We start from the raw sequence: 20830 nt of genomic DNA on the forward strand, positions 1-20830 counted from the left end.
TTATGCGTGGCTTCTTCCTCTGTGCTACTGTGCAGGCATGAGCCGTACTTGTGCAGTGCAGCCACGCCCCGTCCATGTACAGCCCCCACCTGTGCAGTACCACGGAGCAGCTCATGCGTGGCTTCTTCCTCCGTGCTACTGCGCAGGCATGGGCGGTACTTGTGCAGTGCAGCCAGGCTTGTACACAGACAGAAGAAGAGTGGTGGGGTGGAGGTGATCGGAGAAGCCGCGGGATCATCCAGAGACTTCTCTACTGAGGTAAGTATCTGACTTTTCCCCACACAGATTTGCTTTAACATTCTTTGTACTCATCTTAGTGGCGGGATAGTGTACTGGATAAGGGCTCTGCCTCTGACACAGGAGACCTGGGTTCAACTCTCGGCTCTGCCTGGTCAGTAAGCCAGCACCTATTTCAGTAAGGAGTTTCTTGGGCAAGTCTCCTTAACACTGCTACTGCCTACTGAGTGCGCTCTAGTGGCTGCCTCGCAAGTGCTTTGAGTCCGACAGGAGAAAGGTGCTATACAAATACTGCAATTATTATTATTATTAGTGGGATTTGCCTTCTTAAAACAGAAGGAATTTGCAATAATTCAGCTTAAAGTGAAAATCTGTGGTTCCCCACAATGCACCACTACTGAATATGCAAAGTATCTCTTTATGTCCCTGAAGCCTTATTAGTAGGAGGGATTTTTGGTCTCTCTTAGTCCCCTATACATTCCTTTTGGTTTTGAGTCACCCACTTTGGTTACTGTGTTATACTCATCATGTAACGCTATGGCATGTTGCCTCTTTTTCATGCTGCCCCCTGCAGGATGACATGGGAATGACGTACGATGAGCTGTCTGTGTATGGGAAGCTTCGGAAGGTGGTGAAGACTGGACCCTACAGCATGTTCTGCAAACTCCTTCTAATGTGGCGAACAATCTCGCCGAGACAGGTACCGAGACATAAAGTGTACCGCCTGTAAGAGAATCATCATCTCTACCTGGACTGCATATCTGTCACCAGGGCCGGTTCTATCACCAGGGCCCTGAGGCAAAGAACAACAAGGGGCCCCCTACTTGACAGTCCAGTTAAAAAAAAAAAAAAACACACACACTACATTAATACTGTTAAAAAATAAATAAATAAAGCAAGTTACGTTACACACTCTGGATGTGAAGGCGGACCTGGATCCCCCATTCTCAGAGAGAGGCGGGATGGGGCTAGATAAGATTTATCCTGGCCTGCCCTCACATCCAGAGTGTGTCACATAACTTGCTTTATTTAGTATTATTAAAGTACGTCCGACTGTGACATGCGATCCACCTGCGGTGACAGCTGGGCACCTTCTCCCTCCTCGTAGGCATGGACGTACTGATGTGACGTCACATGCCTGTGTCACGTAGGAAGGAAGGGTGCAAGGGAAGATGGAAGGAAACCATGGAAACCGGACCAATACTGACGAATCAGGTGACGTATACCCAGCCCCGCAGCCAGGGGCGTAACTAGGCCCCACCGGGCCCCCCTGCAGATTTTCTGAGCGGGCCCCCCCCCCCCCCGGGGCCCGCTCGCGGCCGTTTTGTGGGTGCTGGAGGGGTGGCAGCATGAGGGGAAAGCCTTGCCCACAGTCGGCGGGGAGAGGGGTAGTTCCCCCCCTCTCCCTCACCTCGGGGCTCTCCCCTCTGCGCTCCCCTCCAGCTCGTAAGTGTCTGTGGGGCTGTGGTGGGCAGCGAGCGGCGGGCAGATACATACCTGCTTCCGTGTGTTCCATCGGAGACTTCTCCCTCTAGCGGCTGACGTCACTTCCGGAAGTGACGTCAGCCGCTAGAGGGAGAAGTCTCCGATGGAACGCACGGAAGCAGGTATGTATCTGCCCGCCGCTCGCTGCCCGCCACAGCCCCACAGACACTTACGAGCTGGAGGGGGGCGCAGAGGGGAGAGCCCCGAGGTGAGGGAGAGGGGGGAACTACCCCTCTCCCCGCCGACTGTGGGAAAGGCTTTCCCCTCATGCTGCCACCCCTCCAGCACCCACAAAACGGCCCCAGGGGGGGGGCCGGGCCCCCCCGCGGGCGCAGGGGCTGCAGGGCCTATTCCTACGCCCCTGCCCGCAGCCCTCCTTGCCTGCCACTCGGTTCACCAGCACCCTGACCACCGCACCACCGTGCTACGACACGCCAGCAGCCCGATCACTCCAGACACATTACATTTTTAAAGGGCAGACAGCTTGGGGCCCCTATAGACTCGGGCCCTGGGGGCAATTGCCCCCTTTGCCTTAATTGAAGCGCCGGCCCTGTCTATCACCAGACCACACTGATCACATGCTTCGCCATGACTTCTCCTAGAAACTACCAGACTTACATATCTATCACCTGACCACACTGATCACATGCTTCTCCATGACTCCTCCTAGACACAACCATCACTAATCAGAGACTTACATATCTATCACCTGACCAGACTGATCACATGCTTCGCCATGACTTCTCCTAGAAACTACCAGACTTACATATCTATCACCTGACCACACTGATCACATGCTTCGCCATGACTCCTCCTAGACACAACCATCACTAATCAGAGACTTACATATCTATCACCTGACCAGACTGATCACATGCTTCTCCATGACTTCTCCTAGACACGATCATCACTAATCAGAGACTTACATATCTATCACCTGACCACACTGATCACATGCTTCTCAATGACTTCTCCTAGACACGATCATCACTAATCAGAGACTTACATATCTATCACCTGACCAGACTGATCACATGCTTCTCCATGACTTCTCCTAGACACGGCCATCACTAATCAGAGACTTACATATCTATCACCTGACCACACTGATCACATGCTTCTCCATGACTTCTCCTAGACACGACCATCACTAATCAGAGACTTACATATCTATCACCTGACCACACTGATCACATGCTTCTCCATGACTCCTCCTAGACACGACCATCACTAATCAGAGACTTACATATCTGTCACCTGACCACACTGATCACATGCTTCTCCATGACTTCTCCAAGACACGACCATCACTAATCAGAGACTTACATATCTAACACTTGACCAGACTGATCACATGCTTCTCCATGACTCCTCCTAGACACAACCATCACTAATCAGAGACTTACATATCTGTCACCTGACCACACTGATCACATGCTCTTCCCTGACTTCTCCTAGACATGACCATCACTAATCAGAGACTTACATATCTAACACCTGACCAGACTGATCACATGCTTCTTCATAACTTCTCCTAGACACCACCATCACTAATCAGAGATTTACATATCTATCACCTGACCACACTGATCACATGCTTCTCCATGACTTCTCCTAGACATCACCATCACTAATCAGATGCTTACATATCTATCACCTGACCACACTGATCACATGCTTCCGCATGACTTCTCCTAAACACGGCCATCACTAATCAGAGACTTACATATCTATCACCTGACTAAACTGATCACATGCTTCCCCATAACTTCTCCTAGACATGACCATCACTAATAAGAGACTTACATATCTATCACCTGACCACACTGGTCACATGCTTCTCCATGACTTCTCCTAGACAAGACCATCACTAATCAGAGACTTACAAATCTGTCACCTGACCAGACTGATCACATGCTTCTTCATAACTTCTCCTAGACACAACCATCACTAATCAGAGACTTACATATCTGTCACCTGACCACACTGATCACATGCTCTTCCATGACTTCTCCTAGACATGACCATCACTAATCAGAGACTTACATATCTGTCACCTGACCAGACTGATCACATGCTTCTTCATAACTTCTCCTACACACCACCATCACTAATCAGAGATTTACATACCTATCACCTGACCAGACTGATCACATGCTTCTCCATGACTTCTCCTAGACACGGCTATCACTAATCAGAGATTTACATATCTATCACCTGACCAGACTGATCACATGCTTCTCCATGACTCCTCCTAGACACGACCATCACTAATCAGAGACTTACATATCTATCACCTGACCACACTGATCACATGCTTCTCCATGACTTCTCCTAGACACGACCATCACTAGTGAGAGACTTACATATCTATCACCTGACCACACTGATCACATGCTTCTCCATGACTCCTCCTAGACACGACCATCACTAATCAGAGACTTACATATCTGTCACCTGACCACACTGATCACATGCTTCTCCATGACTTCTCCAAGACACGACCATCACTAATCAGAGACTTACATATCTAACACTTGACCAGACTGATCACATGCTTCTCCATGACTTCTCCTAGACAGACTTCTCCAAGATACGACCATCACTAATCAGAGACTTACATATCTAACACTTGACCAGACTGATCACATGCTTCTCCATGACTTCTCCTAGACAAGACCATCACTAATCAGAGATTTACATATCTATCACCTGACCAGACTGATCACATGCTTCTCCATGACTCCTCCTAGACACAACCATCACTAATCAGAGACTTACATATCTGTCACCTGACCACACTGATCACATGCTCTTCCCTGACTTCTCCTAGACATGACCATCACTAATCAGAGACTTACATATCTAACACCTGACCAGACTGATCACATGCTTCTTCATAACTTCTCCTAGACACCACCATCACTAATCAGAGATTTACATATCTATCACCTGACCACACTGATCACATGCTTCTCCATGACTTCTCCTAGACATGACCATCACTAATCAGATGCTTACATATCTGATTAGTGATGACCACACTGATCACATGCTTCCGCATGACTTCTCCTAAACACGGCCATCACTAATCAGAGACTTACATATCTATCACCTGACTAAACTGATCACATGCTTCCCCATAACTTCTCCTAGACATGACCATCACTAATCAGAGACTTACATATCTATCACCTGACCACACTGGTCACATGCTTCTCCATGACTTCTCCTAGACATGACCATCACTAATCAGAGACTTACATATCTATCACCTGACTACCCTGATCACATGCTTCCGCATGACGTCTCCTAGACACGGCCATCACTAATCAGAGACTTACATATCTATCACCTAACCACACTGGTCACATGCTTCTCCATGACTCCTCCTAGAAACTACATTCACTAATCAGAGATTTGCATCTCTATCACCTGACCAGACTGATCACATGCTTCCGCATGACTTCTCCTAGACACGCCCATCACTAATCAGTGCCTTACATATCTATCACCTGACCAGACTGATCACATGCTTCTCCATGACTTCTCCTGGACATGACCATCACTAATCAGAGACTTACATCTCTATCACCTGACCACACTGATCACATGCTTCTCCATTACTTCTCCTAGACATGGCCATCACTAATCAGAGACTTACATATCGATCACCTGACCACACTGATCACATGCTTCTCCATGACTTCTCCTGGACATAACCATCACTAATCAGAGACTTACATATCTATCACCTGACCACACTGATCACATGCTTCTCCATGACATCTCCTAGACACGACCATCACTAATCAGAGACTTGCATATCTATCACCTGACCACACTGATAACATGCTTCTCCATGACTTCTCCTAGACAGGACCATCACTAATCAGAGACTTACATACCTATCACCTGACCAGACTGATCACATGCTTCTCCATGACTTCTAGACACGCCCATCACTAATCAGAGACTTACATATCGATCACCTGACCACACTGATCACATGCTTCTCCATGACTTCTCCTGGACATGCCCATCACTAATCAGAGACTTACATATCTATCACCTGACCACACTGATCACATGCTTCCACATGACTTCTCCTAGACATGACCATCACTATTCAGAGACTTACATATCTATCACCTGACCAGACTGATCACTTGCTTCCCCATGACTTCTCCTAGACACGCCCATCACTAATCAGAGACTTACATACCTATCACCTGACCAGACTGATCACATGCTTCTCCATGACTTCTCCTAGACACGCCCATCACTAATCAGAGACTTACATATCGATCACCTGACCACACTGATCACATGCTTCTCCATGACTTCTCCTGGACATGCCCATCACTAATCAGAGACTTACATATCTATCACCTGACCACACTGATCACATGCTTCCACATGACTTCTCCTAGACATGACCATCACTAATCAGAGACTTACATATCTATCACCTGACCACACTGATCACTTGCTTCCCCATGACTTCTCCTAGACATGACCATCACTAATCAGAGACTTACATATCTATCACCTGACCACACTGATCACATGCTTCTCCATGACTTCTCCTAGACATGACCATCACTAATCAGAGACTTACATATCTATCACCTGACCACACTGATCACTTGCTTCCCCATGACTTCTCCTAGACATGACCATCACTAATCAGAGACTTACATATCTATCACCTGACCACACTGATCACATGCTTCTCCATGACTTCTCCTAGACACGACCATCACTAATCAGAGACTTACATATCTATCACCTGACCACACTGATCACATGCTTCCACATGACTTCTCCTAGACACAACCATCACTAATCAGAGACTTACATATCTGTCACCTGACCAGACTGATCACATGCTTCTCCATGACTTCTCCTAGACACAACCATCACTAATCAGAGACTTACATATCTATCACCCGCCCACACTGATCACATGCTTCTCCATGACTTCTCCTAGACACGGCCATCACTAATCAGAGACTTACATATCTGTCACCTGACCAGACTGATCACATGCTTCTTCATAACTTCTCCTAGACACGCCCATCACTAATCAGAGTCTTACATATCTATCACCTGACTACCCTGATCACATGCTTCCGCATGACTTCTCCTAGACACAATCATCACTAATCAGAGACTTACATATCTATCGCCTGACCACACTGATCACATGCTTCTCCATGACTTCTCCTAGACACGACCATCACTAATCAGAGGCTTACATATCTATCACCTGACCACACTGATCACATGCTTCTCCATGACTTCTCCTAGACACGACCATCACTAATCAGAGACTTACATATCTATCGCCTGACCACACTGATCACATGCTTCTCCGTGACTTCTCCTAGACACGACCATCACTAATCAGAGACTTACATATCTGTCACCTGACCACACTGATCACATGCTTCTCCATGACTTCTCCTAGACATGACCATCACTAATCAGAGACTGACATATCTGTCACCTGACCAAACTGATCACATGCTTCCACATGACTTCTCCTAGACACAACCATCACTAATCAGAGACTTACATATCTATCACCTGACCACACTGATCACATGCTTCTCCATGACTTCTAGACATGACCATCACTAATCAGAGACTTACACATCTATCACCTGACCACACTGATCACATGCTTCTCCATGACTTCTCCTAGACACGTCCATCACTAATCAGAGACTTACATATCTATCACCTGACCAGACTGATCACATGCTTCTCCATGACTTCTCCTGGACATGACCATCACTAATCAGAGACTTACATATCTATCACCTGACCACACTGATCACATGCTTCTCCATGACTTCTCCTAGACATGACATCACTAATCAGAGACTTACATATCTGTCACCTGACCACACTGATCACATGCTCCTCCATGACTTCTCCTAGACATGACCATCACTAATCAGAGACTTACACATCTATCACCTGACCACACTGATCACATGCTTCTCCATGACTTCTCCTAGACATAACCATCGCTAATCAGAGACTTACATATCTATCACCTGACCAGACTGATCACATGCTTCTCCATGACTTCTCCTAGACATGACCATCACTAATCAGAGGCTTCCATATCTGTCACCTGACCAGACTGATCACATGCTTCTCCATGACTTCTCCTAGGCATGACCATCACTAATCAGAGGCTTCCATATCTGTCACCTGACCAGACTGATCACATGCTGCTCCATGACTTCTCCTAGACACGCCCATCACTAATCAGAGACTTACATATCTATCACCTGACCACACTGATCACATGCTTCTCCATGACTTCTCCTAGACATGACATCACTAATCAAAGACTTACATATCTGTCACCTGACCACACTGATCACATGCTCCTCCATGACTTCTCCTAGACATGACCATCACTAATCAGAGACTTACACATCTATCACCTGACCACACTGATCACATGCTTCTCCATGACTTCTCCTAGACATAACCATCGCTAATCAGAGACTTACATATCTATCACCTGACCAGACTGATCACATGCTTCTCCATGACTTCTCCTAGACATGACCATCACTAATCAGAGGCTTCCATATCTGTCACCTGACCATACTGATCACATGCTTCTCCATGACTTCTCCTAGACACAACCATCACTAATCAGAGACTTACATATCTATCACCTGACCAGACTGATCACATGCTTCTCCATGACTTCTCCTAGACACACCATCACTAATCAGAGACTTACATATCTATCACCTGACCACACTGATCACATGCTTCTCCATGACTTCTCCTAGACACGACCATCACTAATCAGAGACTTACATATCTGTCACCTGACCACACTGATCACATGCTTCTCCATGACTTCTCCTAGACACGACCATCACTAATCAGAGGCTTACATATCTATCGCCTGACCACACTGATCACATGCTTCTCCATGACTTCTCCTAGACACGACCATCACTAATCAGAGGCTTACATATCTATCACCTGACCACACTGATCACATGCTTCTCCATGACTTCTCCTAGACACGACCATCACTAATCAGAGACTTACATATCTATCGCCTGACCACACTGATCACATGCTTCTCCGTGACTTCTCCTAGACACGACCATCACTAATCAGAGACTTACATATCTATCACCTGACCACACTGATCACATGCTTCTCCATGACTTCTCCTAGACATGACCATCACTAATCAGAGACTGACATATCTGTCACCTGACCACACTGATCACATGCTTCCACATGACTTCTCCTAGACACAACCATCACTAATCAGAGACTTACATATCTATCACCTGACCACACTGATCACATGCTTCTCCATGACTTCTCCTAGACATGACCATCACTAATCAGAGACTTACATATCTGTCACCTGACCACACTGATCACATGCTTCTCCATGACTTCTCCTAGACATGACCATCACTAATCAGAGACTGACATATCTGTCACCTGACCAAACTGATCACATGCTTCCACATGACTTCTCCTAGACACGACCATCATTAATCAGAGACTTGCATATCTATCACCTGACCACACTGATCACATGCTTCTCCATGACTCCTCCTAGACACGACCATCACTAATCAGAGACTTACATATCTATCACCTGACCAGACTGATCACATGCTTCTCCATGACTTCTCCTAGACACGACCATCACTAATCAGAGACTTGCATATCTATCACCTGACCACACTGATCACATGCTTCTCCATGACTCCTCCTAGACACGACCATCACTAATCAGAGACTTACATATCTATCACCTGACCACACTGATCACATGCTTCTCCATGACTTCTCCTAGACACGACCATCACTAATCAGAGGCTTACATATCTATCACCTGACCACACTGATCACATGCTCCTCCATGACTTCTCCTAGACATGACCATCACTAATCAGAGACTTACACATCTATCACCTGACCACACTGATCACATGCTTCTCCATGACTTCTCCTAGACATAACCATCGCTAATCAGAGACTTACATATCTATCACCTGACCAGACTGATCACATGCTTCTCCATGACTTCTCCTAGACATGACCATCACTAATCAGAGGCTTCCATATCTGTCACCTGACCATACTGATCACATGCTTCTCCATGACTTCTCCTAGACACAACCATCACTAATCAGAGACTTACATATCTATCACCTGACCAGACTGATCACATGCTTCTCCATGACTTCTCCTAGACACACCATCACTAATCAGAGACTTACATATCTATCACCTGACCACACTGATCACATGCTTCTCCATGACTTCTAGACACGACCATCACTAATCAGAGACTTACATATCTATCACCTGACCAGACTGATCACATGCTTCTCCATGACTTCTCCTAGACATGACCATCACTAATCAGAGGCTTACATATCTGTCACCTGACCATACTGATCACATGCTTCTCCATGACTTCTCCTAGACATGACCATCACTAATCAGAGGCTTCCATATCTGTCACCTGACCAGACTGATCACATGCTGCTCCATGACTTCTCCTAGACACGCCCATCACTAATCAGAGACTTCCATATCTATCACCTGACCAGACTGATCACATGCTTCTCCATGACTTCTCCTAGACACGCCCATCACTAATCAGAGACTTACATATCTGTCACCTGACCACACTGATCACATGCTTCTCCATGACTTCTCCTAGACACGACCATCACTAATCAGAGACTTACATATCTGTCACCTGACCACACTGATCACATGCTTCTCCATGACTTCTCCTAGACACGACCATCACTAATCAGAGACTTGCATATCTATCACCTGACCACACTGATCACATGCTTCTCCATGACTCCTCCTAGACACGACCATCACTAATCAGAGACTTACATATCTATCACCTGACCAGACTGATCACATGCTTCTCCATGACTTCTCCTAGACACGACCATCACTAATCAGAGACTTACATATCTATCACCTGACCACACTGATCACATGCTTCTCCATGACTTCTCCTAGACATGAGATCACTAATCAGAGACTTCCATATCTATCACCTGACCACACTGATCACATGCTTCTCCATGACTTCTCCTAGACACGTCCATCACTAATCAGAGACTTACATATCTATCACCTGACCAGACTGATCACATGCTTCTCCATGACTTCTCCTGGACATGACCATCACTAATCAGAGACTTACATATCTATCACCTGACCACACTGATCACATGCTTCTCCATGACTTCTCCTAGACATGACATCACTAATCAGAGACTTACATATCTATCACCTGACCACACTGATCACATGCTTCTCCATGACTTCTCCTAGACATAACCATCGCTAATCAGAGACTTACATATCTATCACCTGACCACACTGATCACATGCTTCTCCATGACTTCTCCTAGACATGACCATCACTAATCAGAGGCTTCCATATCTGTCACCTGACCAGACTGATCACATGCTTCTCCATGACTTCTCCTAGGCATGACCATCACTAATCAGAGGCTTCCATATCTGTCACCTGACCAGACTGATCACATGCTGCTCCATGACTTCTCCTAGACACGCCCATCACTAATCAGAGACTTACATATCTATCACCTAACCACACTGATCACATGCTTCTCCATGACTTCTCCTAGACATGACATCACTAATCAGAGACTTACATATCTGTCACCTGACCACACTGATCACATGCTCCTCCATGACTTCTCCTAGACATGACCATCACTAATCAGAGACTTACACATCTATCACCTGACCACACTGATCACATGCTTCTCCATGACTTCTCCTAGACATAACCATCGCTAATCAGAGACTTACATATCTATCACCTGACCAGACTGATCACATGCTTCTCCATGACTTCTCCTAGACATGACCATCACTAATCAGAGGCTTCCATATCTGTCACCTGACCATACTGATCACATGCTTCTCCATGACTTCTCCTAGACACAACCATCACTAATCAGAGACTTACATATCTATCACCTGACCAGACTGATCACATGCTTCTCCATGACTTCTCCTAGACACACCATCACTAATCAGAGACTTACATATCTATCACCTGACCACACTGATCACATGCTTCTCCATGACTTCTAGACACGACCATCACTAATCAGAGACTTACATATCTATCACCTGACCAGACTGATCACATGCTTCTCCATGACTTCTCCTAGACATGACCATCACTAATCAGAGGCTTACATATCTGTCACCTGACCATACTGATCACATGCTTCTCCATGACTTCTCCTAGACATGACCATCACTAATCAGAGGCTTCCATATCTGTCACCTGACCAGACTGATCACATGCTGCTCCATGACTTCTCCTAGACACGCCCATCACTAATCAGAGACTTGCATATCTATCACCTGACCACACAGATCACATGCTTCTCCATGACTCCTCCTAGACACGACCATCACTAATCAGAGACTTACATATCTATCACCTGACCAGACTGATCACATGCTTCTCCATGACTTCTCCTAGACACGACCATCACTAATCAGAGACTTCCATATCTATCACCTGACCAGACTGATCACATGCTTCTCCATGACTTCTCCTAGACACGCCCATCACTAATCAGAGACTTACATATCTATCACCTGACCAGACTGATCACATGCTTCTCCATGACTTCTCCTAGACACGACCATCACTAATCAGAGACTTGCATATCTATCACCTGACCACACTGATCACATGCTTCTCCATGACTCCTCCTAGACACGACCATCACTAATCAGAGACTTACATATCTATCACCTGACCACACTGATCACATGCTTCTCCATGACTTCTCCTAGACACGACCATCACTAATCAGAGGCTTACATATCTATCACCTGACCACACTGATCACATGCTCCTCCATGACTTCTCCTAGACATGACCATCACTAATCAGAGACTTACACATCTATCACCTGACCACACTGATCACATGCTTCTCCATGACTTCTCCTAGACATATCCATCGCTAATCAGAGACTTACATATCTATCACCTGACCAGACTGATCACATGCTTCTCCATGACTTCTCCTAGACATGACCATCACTAATCAGAGGCTTCCATATCTGTCACCTGACCATACTGATCACATGCTTCTCCATGACTTCTCCTAGACACAACCATCACTAATCAGAGACTTACATATCTATCACCTGACCAGACTGATCACATGCTTCTCCATGACTTCTCCTAGACACACCATCACTAATCAGAGACTTACATATCTATCACCTGACCACACTGATCACATGCTTCTCCATGACTTCTAGACACGACCATCACTAATCAGAGACTTACATATCTATCACCTGACCAGACTGATCACATGCTTCTCCATGACTTCTCCTAGACATGACCATCACTAATCAGAGGCTTACATATCTGTCACCTGACCATACTGATCACATGCTTCTCCATGACTTCTCCTAGACATGACCATCACTAATCACAGGCTTCCATATCTGTCACCTGACCAGACTGATCACATGCTGCTCCATGACTTCTCCTAGACACGCCCATCACTAATCAGAGACTTCCATATCTATCACCTGACCAGACTGATCACATGCTTCTCCATGACTTCTCCTAGACACGCCCATCACTAATCAGAGACTTACATATCTGTCACCTGACCACACTGATCACATGCTTCTCCATGACTTCTCCTAGACACGACCATCACTAATCAGAGACTTACATATCTGTCACCTGACCACACTGATCACATGCTTCTCCATGACTTCTCCTAGACACGACCATCACTAATCAGAGACTTGCATATCTATCACCTGACCACACAGATCACATGCTTCTCCATGACTCCTCCTAGACACGACCATCACTAATCAGAGACTTACATATCTATCACCTGACCAGACTGATCACATGCTTCTCCATGACTTCTCCTAGACACGACCATCACTAATCAGAGACTTGCATATCTATCACCTGACCACACTGATCACATGCTTCTCCATGACTCCTCCTAGACACGACCATCACTAATCAGAGACTTACATATCTATCACCTGACCACACTGATCACATGCTTCTCCATGACTTCTCCTAGACACGACCACCACTAATCAGAGACTTACATATCTATCACCTGACCACACTGATCACATGCTTCTCCATGACTCCTCCTAGACACGACCATCACTAATCAGAGACTTACATATCTATCACCTGACCACACTGATCACATGCTTCTCCATGACTTCTCCTAGACACGACCATCACTAATCAGAGACTTACATATCTATCACCTGACCACACTGATCACATGCTTCTCCATGACTTCTCCTAGACACGACCATCACTAATCAGAGGCTTACATATCTATCACCTGACCACACTGATCACATGCTTCTCCATGACTTCTCCTAGACATGACCATCACTATGCAGTATACAGTATATGGGTCAGTCCTGACAGTGTGTGACTTCAAAGTCAGTTCTTATAATAACTTGAGAAATATTTTATTCCAGGTCGCTGAGAAGGTGAAACATTTCTTCAGGATGTACTCCATCAACAGGCACAAAATGACCACGCTGACCCCCGCGTACCACGCCGAGAGCTACAGCCCGGACGATAACCGCTTCGACCTCCGCCCCTTCCTGTACAATGCGGCGTGGACCTGGCAGTTCCGCTGCATTGATGAACAGGTGGGCGTCCATCTTGGCCGTATTTCATGTAATCGTAGTATTGTATTGTCTGCTTCTAGGAGTAAAGCCTCTCTTATGCTGGAGACTCCTGTCACCCTGGCTGGGATCGGGACATGGTCTCTCAGGCCACAGTTCGTGCCCTTTACAGACACGTTCTGTCACTGTGGCGGGACATGGTCTCTCAGGCCACAGTTTGCGCCCTTTACAGACACGTTCTGTCACTGTGGCGGGACAAGGTCTCTCAGGCCGCAGTTTGTGCCCTTTACAGACACGTTCTGTCACTGTGGCGGGACATGGTCTCTCAGGCCACAGTTTGTGCCCTTTACAGACATGTTCTGTCACTGTGGCGGGACATGGTCTCTCAGGCCACAGTTCGTGCCCTTTACAGACACGTTCTGTCACTGTGGCGGGACATGGTCTCTCAGGCCGCAGTTCGTGCCCTTTACAGACACGTTCTGTCACTGTGGAGGGACAAGGTCTCTCAGGCCACAGTTTGTGCCCTTTACAGACACGTTCTGTCACTGTGGAGGGACAAGGTCTCTCAGGCCACAGTTTGTGCCCTTTACAGACACGTTCTGTCACTGTGGAGGGACATGGTCTCTCAGGCCACAGTTTGTGCCCTTTACAGACACGTTCTGTCACTGTGGCGGGACATGGTCTCTCAGGCCACAGTTCGTGCCCTTTACAGACACGTTCTGTCACTGTGGCGGGACATGGTCTCTCAGGCCGCAGTTCGTGCCCTTTACAGACACGTTCTGTCACTGTGGAGGGACAAGGTCTCTCAGGCCACAGTTTGTGCCCTTTACAGACACGTTCTGTCACTGTGGAGGGACAAGGTCTCTCAGGCCACAGTTCGTGCCCTTTACAGACACATTCTGTCACTGTGGAGGGACAAGGTCTCTCAGGCCACAGTTTGTGCCCTTTACAGACACGTTCTGTCACTGTGGCGGGACATGGTCTCTCAGGCCGCAGTTTGTGCCCTTTACAGACACGTTCTGTCACTGTGGAGGGACATGGTCTCTCAGGCCGCAGTTCGTGCCCTTTAAAGACACGTTCTGTCACTGTGGCGGGACAAGGTCTCTCAGGCCGCAGTTCATGCCCTTTAAAGACACGTTCTGTCACTGTGGAGGGACAAGGTCTCTCAGGCCGCAGTCCGTGCCCTTTACAGACACGTTCTGTCACTGTGGAGGGACATGGTCTCTCAGGCCGCAGTTCGTGCCCTTTACAGACACGTTCTGTCACTGTGGAGGGACAAGGTCTCTCAGGCCACAGTTTGTGCCCTTTACAGACACGTTCTGTCACTGTGGAGGGACAAGGTCTCCCAGGCCACAGTTTGTGCCCTTTACAGACACGTTCTGTCACTGTGGAGGGACAAGGTGCTGCACAACACAGAGGGGGCAGTGCGATGGGGACAACAATTGCGGTGGGCAGCATTCGGCAGAGCTGGTGCAGCTTGCTGGGTCTCTGGCTAACATATGGGGGCTGCCACATACACCAGGGCATAACCACATTGGGCCAGGCCATCACGTGTGGGGGGGGGGGGGAGAGGTGGCAGAGCCAGATCATCCACAAGGCAGATTTGGCAGTTGCCTAGGGTCTAGAGAGAGACCAGGGGCCTGTTTGATGCTAGCCCCACTAAATCCTACCAAAAAAGACAGATGGTGGGCCCAAAGTTGTTACTTGCCTAGGGCCCGATTTCACCTTAATCCATCTCTGGGAGGCGTGCCTCGACCTAGTGGGGCCCGGTCCTGTACATAATGCTGAGTTATGCATTACCTGTTTCCTGTGGTGATACAGGTCCTCTTTATTTCCACTTTTCACTTCCACTCCAGTTTACAATCTCCATACAGCCAGCCAATCAGCATCTGGCTCCCGTCATGTGACAGGGACAGCAGCAGCATGGTGATTGGCTGGCTGCACTTGTAAACTGGAGAGGGAGTGAAGAGAACCTTTATCGCCACCAAGTCAAGGTAACGCCCTACTGGGACACCCCTGCGATGGCGGAGGTTGCAGGGCACCTGGTACACACATTATACTGAGGGGGCCGATGCCACCTCAATGTGTACAAACCTTAACCTATAGGCCGCCCCTGCTGTGTCTGAAATAAAACTAAGGCAACCATCTCTTGTATAAGTAGAAATGGTTAATGAGATTATAATTTTTTTCCACCTTACATGCAAATTTATTGGGAAATTTGCCAGTCAAATGCATTTCCTGTCAATTTTGATTGGCGGGATTTCACACTGCATTCAGCTCGCCCCATAGGCTCTCTCGGACTTGCCGTAATGTTTTCAGCACGATTGGCAGAATGCACAAATCTGCCTGTCTGATTTCTCATGGATTTTCTGGGCGTGTTTTTGCGATCGTCCTAGGCATTTGCATGCAAATTTTCTGTGCAAAAATGTTTTCTGTCCAATGAAATTAATGTACATGAAAAATACATCTCATTAACCCAAAAATTGCATGCAATTTATTCTGTGCAAAAACTTGATTTTTCTGGGCTCCTGCTGACCTGCACCGAAATGCAAATCGCACGCGAAAATTAGCAGACCTGCCGTCCAAATGAAAAATACAGAAAAATTGCAAATGCCCATCACATATGAATGCACAAAAATTGTGATGCCATTGAAATACATTACATGAGCAGCGTTTACATTTCCGGGGAAACAAATCGCATGTGTTTCCTAACAAGTGTGACCCCAGCCTTAAAGAGAACCTGTACTAAAAGAAAGCCTTCTGGGGGATACTTAAAGAGAACCCGAGGTGGGTTTAAAGAATATTATCTGCATACAGAGGCTGGATCTGCCTATACAGCCCAGCCTCTGTTGCTATCCCAAACCCCCCTAAGGTCCCCCTGCACTCTGCAATCCCTCATAAATCACAGCCACACTGCTGACAAACAGCTTGTCAGAGCTGGCTGTGTTTATCTCTATAGTGTCAGTCTGCTGCTCTCCCCGCCTCCTGCAGAACTCCAGTCCCCGCCTGCATCCCTTCCCTCCCTGCTGATTGGAGGGAAGGGACGGGGGCAGGGACCAGAGCTATGCAGGAGGCGGGGGAGTAGCTGAGACTGACACTACAGATGTAAACACAGCCTCACAGCACGGCTGTGATTTATGAGGGATTGCAGAGTGCAGGGGGACCTTAGTGGGGTTTGGGATAGCAACAGAGGCTGGGCTGTATAGGCAGATCCAGCCTCTGTATGCAGATAACATTCTTTAAACACACCTCGGGTTCTCTTTAAGGGTCCCAATGGGGCTTCCCCATCCTCTTTAGCTTGTGGGAATCCAGCGCTGGCTCCCCGGAAACCTCTCCTGACAAGCTTGACAAGGGTGCGCTATATTTACCTCTCCGCGATTCTGCGCTGCCGCACTATTGGCTCTTCGTTCTGGTAAGGCGGAAATACCCGAGCCCGATCCGCTCTACTGCGCAGGCACAAAGGACTCGCACCTGCACAGTAGAGCGTATCCGATCAGGTTCGGCTATTTCCACATTAACTGGAACGGAGAGCGTTTAGTAGGCCTAAAAGATAAATCGAATTTCAACCGAAATCGTGATCACCAAGATCACAATTTTGGAATGTGGAAGTTTGAAGAAGCGGCTTCAAACGTACCCAAAGTCCCGGCGCTTGCAGCCTGCAGCATTGGACATTCCTTCCGCACGAGTCCAACGCTGTCCGTCCTCCAGCTCTTGTGCTTGTCAAAGCTCCGGGTTCCTGTATGTTACATGACATACAGGAAGCATTCCGTGCATTAGAGCCTGCAGGAGGCGAAGTGGTTAGACGGCCATCGCTGGACTCGTGTTGGAAGAGAGACAGGGGGACAGAGGGGCAACAAACAGGCACAGACGGGGACAAAGCTTAATTTGAAGAAAATCGTGAATCGAATCGAAATCGCAATTTCGGACAGAAATCGCTCAATTCAATTTTTTCCTAAAATCGTTCAGGCCTAGCGTTTAGTGTGCTTGCACAGGATCGCGGTAGATAAATATTTACCTCGCCGCGGTTCAGGGGGCTACAGCGCTGGATTGCTGGAGGACGGGGGAAGCCTCGTTAGGATCCAGAAGCTTCCCCCTCCCAAGTAAGTATCCCCCAGAGGGTTTTTTTTTTATTACAGGTTTTCTTAAACTACTTTCGCCTCCTGGACGTAGAAGCTACGTCCAGGAGGCCATGTGCGCTCCCACGGCTGATCGCGCGCATGCACGCACGCTCCCGGCCTGCGGTTCATTAGCCAGGGAATCAGTGAATCGGGCCATGGTGCCCGATCACTGATTCCTCTCCCCCGCAGAAAAAGCAACAGCTTCTCTCAGAAGCCTCGCTTTTTCTGCCTCCTACCTCCCCCCTACATCCCTCTAAGCGTACACTACGCTTAGAGTGACATCATGTAAACAAACCTATGGTTGCCATCTTGTTGCCAAAAAGTAAAAGTACATCTATATTAAAAATAAAATAAAACAAACATATATTTACATTACAAAAATTACTATTTATACCCCACCCTCACAAAAATACCCAAATAAAATGTTTAATAATAAAAAAAATAAAAAAATTACAATAAAAAAAAACACATAAATATTTACCTAAGGGTCTAAACTTTTTAAATATCTATGTAAAGGGCTGAAGTGGTTAAAGGATACATCTGGCATATTTTTAAAAAAAATCAGATTTGCGCACCTTGGGTCTTCCTCAGGCACGTGTGACATACAATAGTTACCTGTACAGACATTTCGGTAGTGAGACATTGGCTATCATAATACCGGTGACTTTACCGAACACTCAGCATAATCCCCATTCATGAAGGCTCTTTCCGCATGAAAAGCTGACAGAGCGATACATTTCCGCCTTGTGCAGAGTTTTTCTAGATTTATCTAGAAAAAGTTACAAACACGTCCATTCATAAAGATTAGAGCAAGCGGTATGCGGAAGGAAAATACCGCTTGCTCGACAGTAGCGATAGGCGGGCGGATTACATGTAAATGAATGGGACGGACCTCCCAAGCAGCATCAGGCAGAGGAGCGCAGGGAGGGAATCGGGCAGCTTTTATGTTTCCGCATGTCTTCCGCCACGCTACCGCCAGCTTCCTCCAGAAAACCTCCGCACTTCTCCCGCAACAGGCAACTTCTTTATGAATGACCACCCAGAAGTCTTAAGTACCGGTTGCGGAGAAGAACGGTGTTTTCCCGCACTACCGACTGCACCTTTATGAATTATAGCCATTGTCTTCCTCAGGCCCCTGGAAGCCTATTTGTCCCTCGCTGCAGCTCCACTCCATGCTGGTCTCCTGGACTGGATAGCATTGTGGATCAGTGTATGCAATCGCTGCAAGTGGAAAAGGGTCCTTAGTGTCCATGCGAGATGGAATCTTTGCATCTCACTGACCTCTATTTATAAAGTTCGGGGCTGTATGGAGGGGAGGGGGTACAACAGCGTAGCGCAGGACGGAGAGGCTTTCAGCTGAACAGGTAAGGAGGAGAGTGATGCACTCCTTCTGCATTTGGTCGAGATGATCTGGTAGTCTTGATCTCTCAGCAATGCATCAGGGCCACACACAGTAGAATCTCGGCAAAGATGCCCCCGACCTGCCGCCTCTGCCCTGAACCCTCTGGTGTGTGTACAGCAGGGATCAACCTGCTGATTATTTATTCTGTGTTTAATGTTTTAGGTGTCTTGTCTGGAAGAACTGAAGAAGGGTGAAGTCTCAGAAGAGGTGGATTAAAGGCAGCCGGTCCTGTCCGTACATCTGGTTCTATTTGCAGGTTTCTCAGTTTATGACAGATGAACTCATTTCATGGAAAATATCTGTATGTTTTGGAAGATGCTGGAAGCTGAATGCCCAGGAGGCGGAGAGCGAATAACTGAGCAGATAAGTGATAGGCAGAGAGGTGATTGCTATCCGGGAATACATTCCTCAACCACCGGAGCTCCAGAAGAGGAAGACACAGGCCTAAGCTCGGCCGCAGTGTTATACAGCGTCAAATATTATTAAAATAGTTTTTATTCTATAATCAAAACTTTTGTTCCACTGATTACTGTGTCCTCTAACCTCCTGCCGGACTGTTTTTACTGTTATCACCATGGGGATAAATACGTTAGTATTCACTATCATTTTACATCATGCAATCCTTAGATTAAGGATTCTGTACTTAAGTAAAGGATTGATTCCGAAAGTTTAGGATTCAGTGATTAAGTTAAATCCTTAAATTAATCACTGAATCCTAAACTTAAAGAGACTCTGTAACTTTAAAAAGATCCCCTGGGGGTACTCACCTCGGGTGGGGGAAGCCTCCGGATCCTAATGAGGCTTCCCACGCCGTCCTCTGTCCCACGGGGGTCTCGCTGCAG

At 47.0% G+C, this 20830-nt stretch overlaps 1 protein-coding gene across 1 annotated transcript in view; it reads left to right on the forward strand.

The window, feature by feature from the left end:
* Nucleotides 1-20514, forward strand: part of NADSYN1 (NAD synthetase 1) — a 67449-nt gene extending 46935 nt beyond the window's left edge. Inside the window, exons 19-21 of the mRNA XM_068261249.1 lie at nucleotides 812-937; nucleotides 14316-14492; nucleotides 20151-20514. Coding sequence (XP_068117350.1) covers nucleotides 812-937; nucleotides 14316-14492; nucleotides 20151-20204 — 357 coding nt within the window. The 3' untranslated portion in view covers nucleotides 20205-20514. The remainder of the gene's footprint in view (nucleotides 1-811; nucleotides 938-14315; nucleotides 14493-20150) is intronic.
* Nucleotides 20515-20830: the final 316 nt, after the last annotated feature.

The sequence above is a fragment of the Hyperolius riggenbachi genome, chromosome 11, assembly GCF_040937935.1.
Source record: "Hyperolius riggenbachi isolate aHypRig1 chromosome 11, aHypRig1.pri, whole genome shotgun sequence".
Lineage (NCBI taxonomy): Eukaryota > Metazoa > Chordata > Amphibia > Anura > Hyperoliidae > Hyperolius > Hyperolius riggenbachi.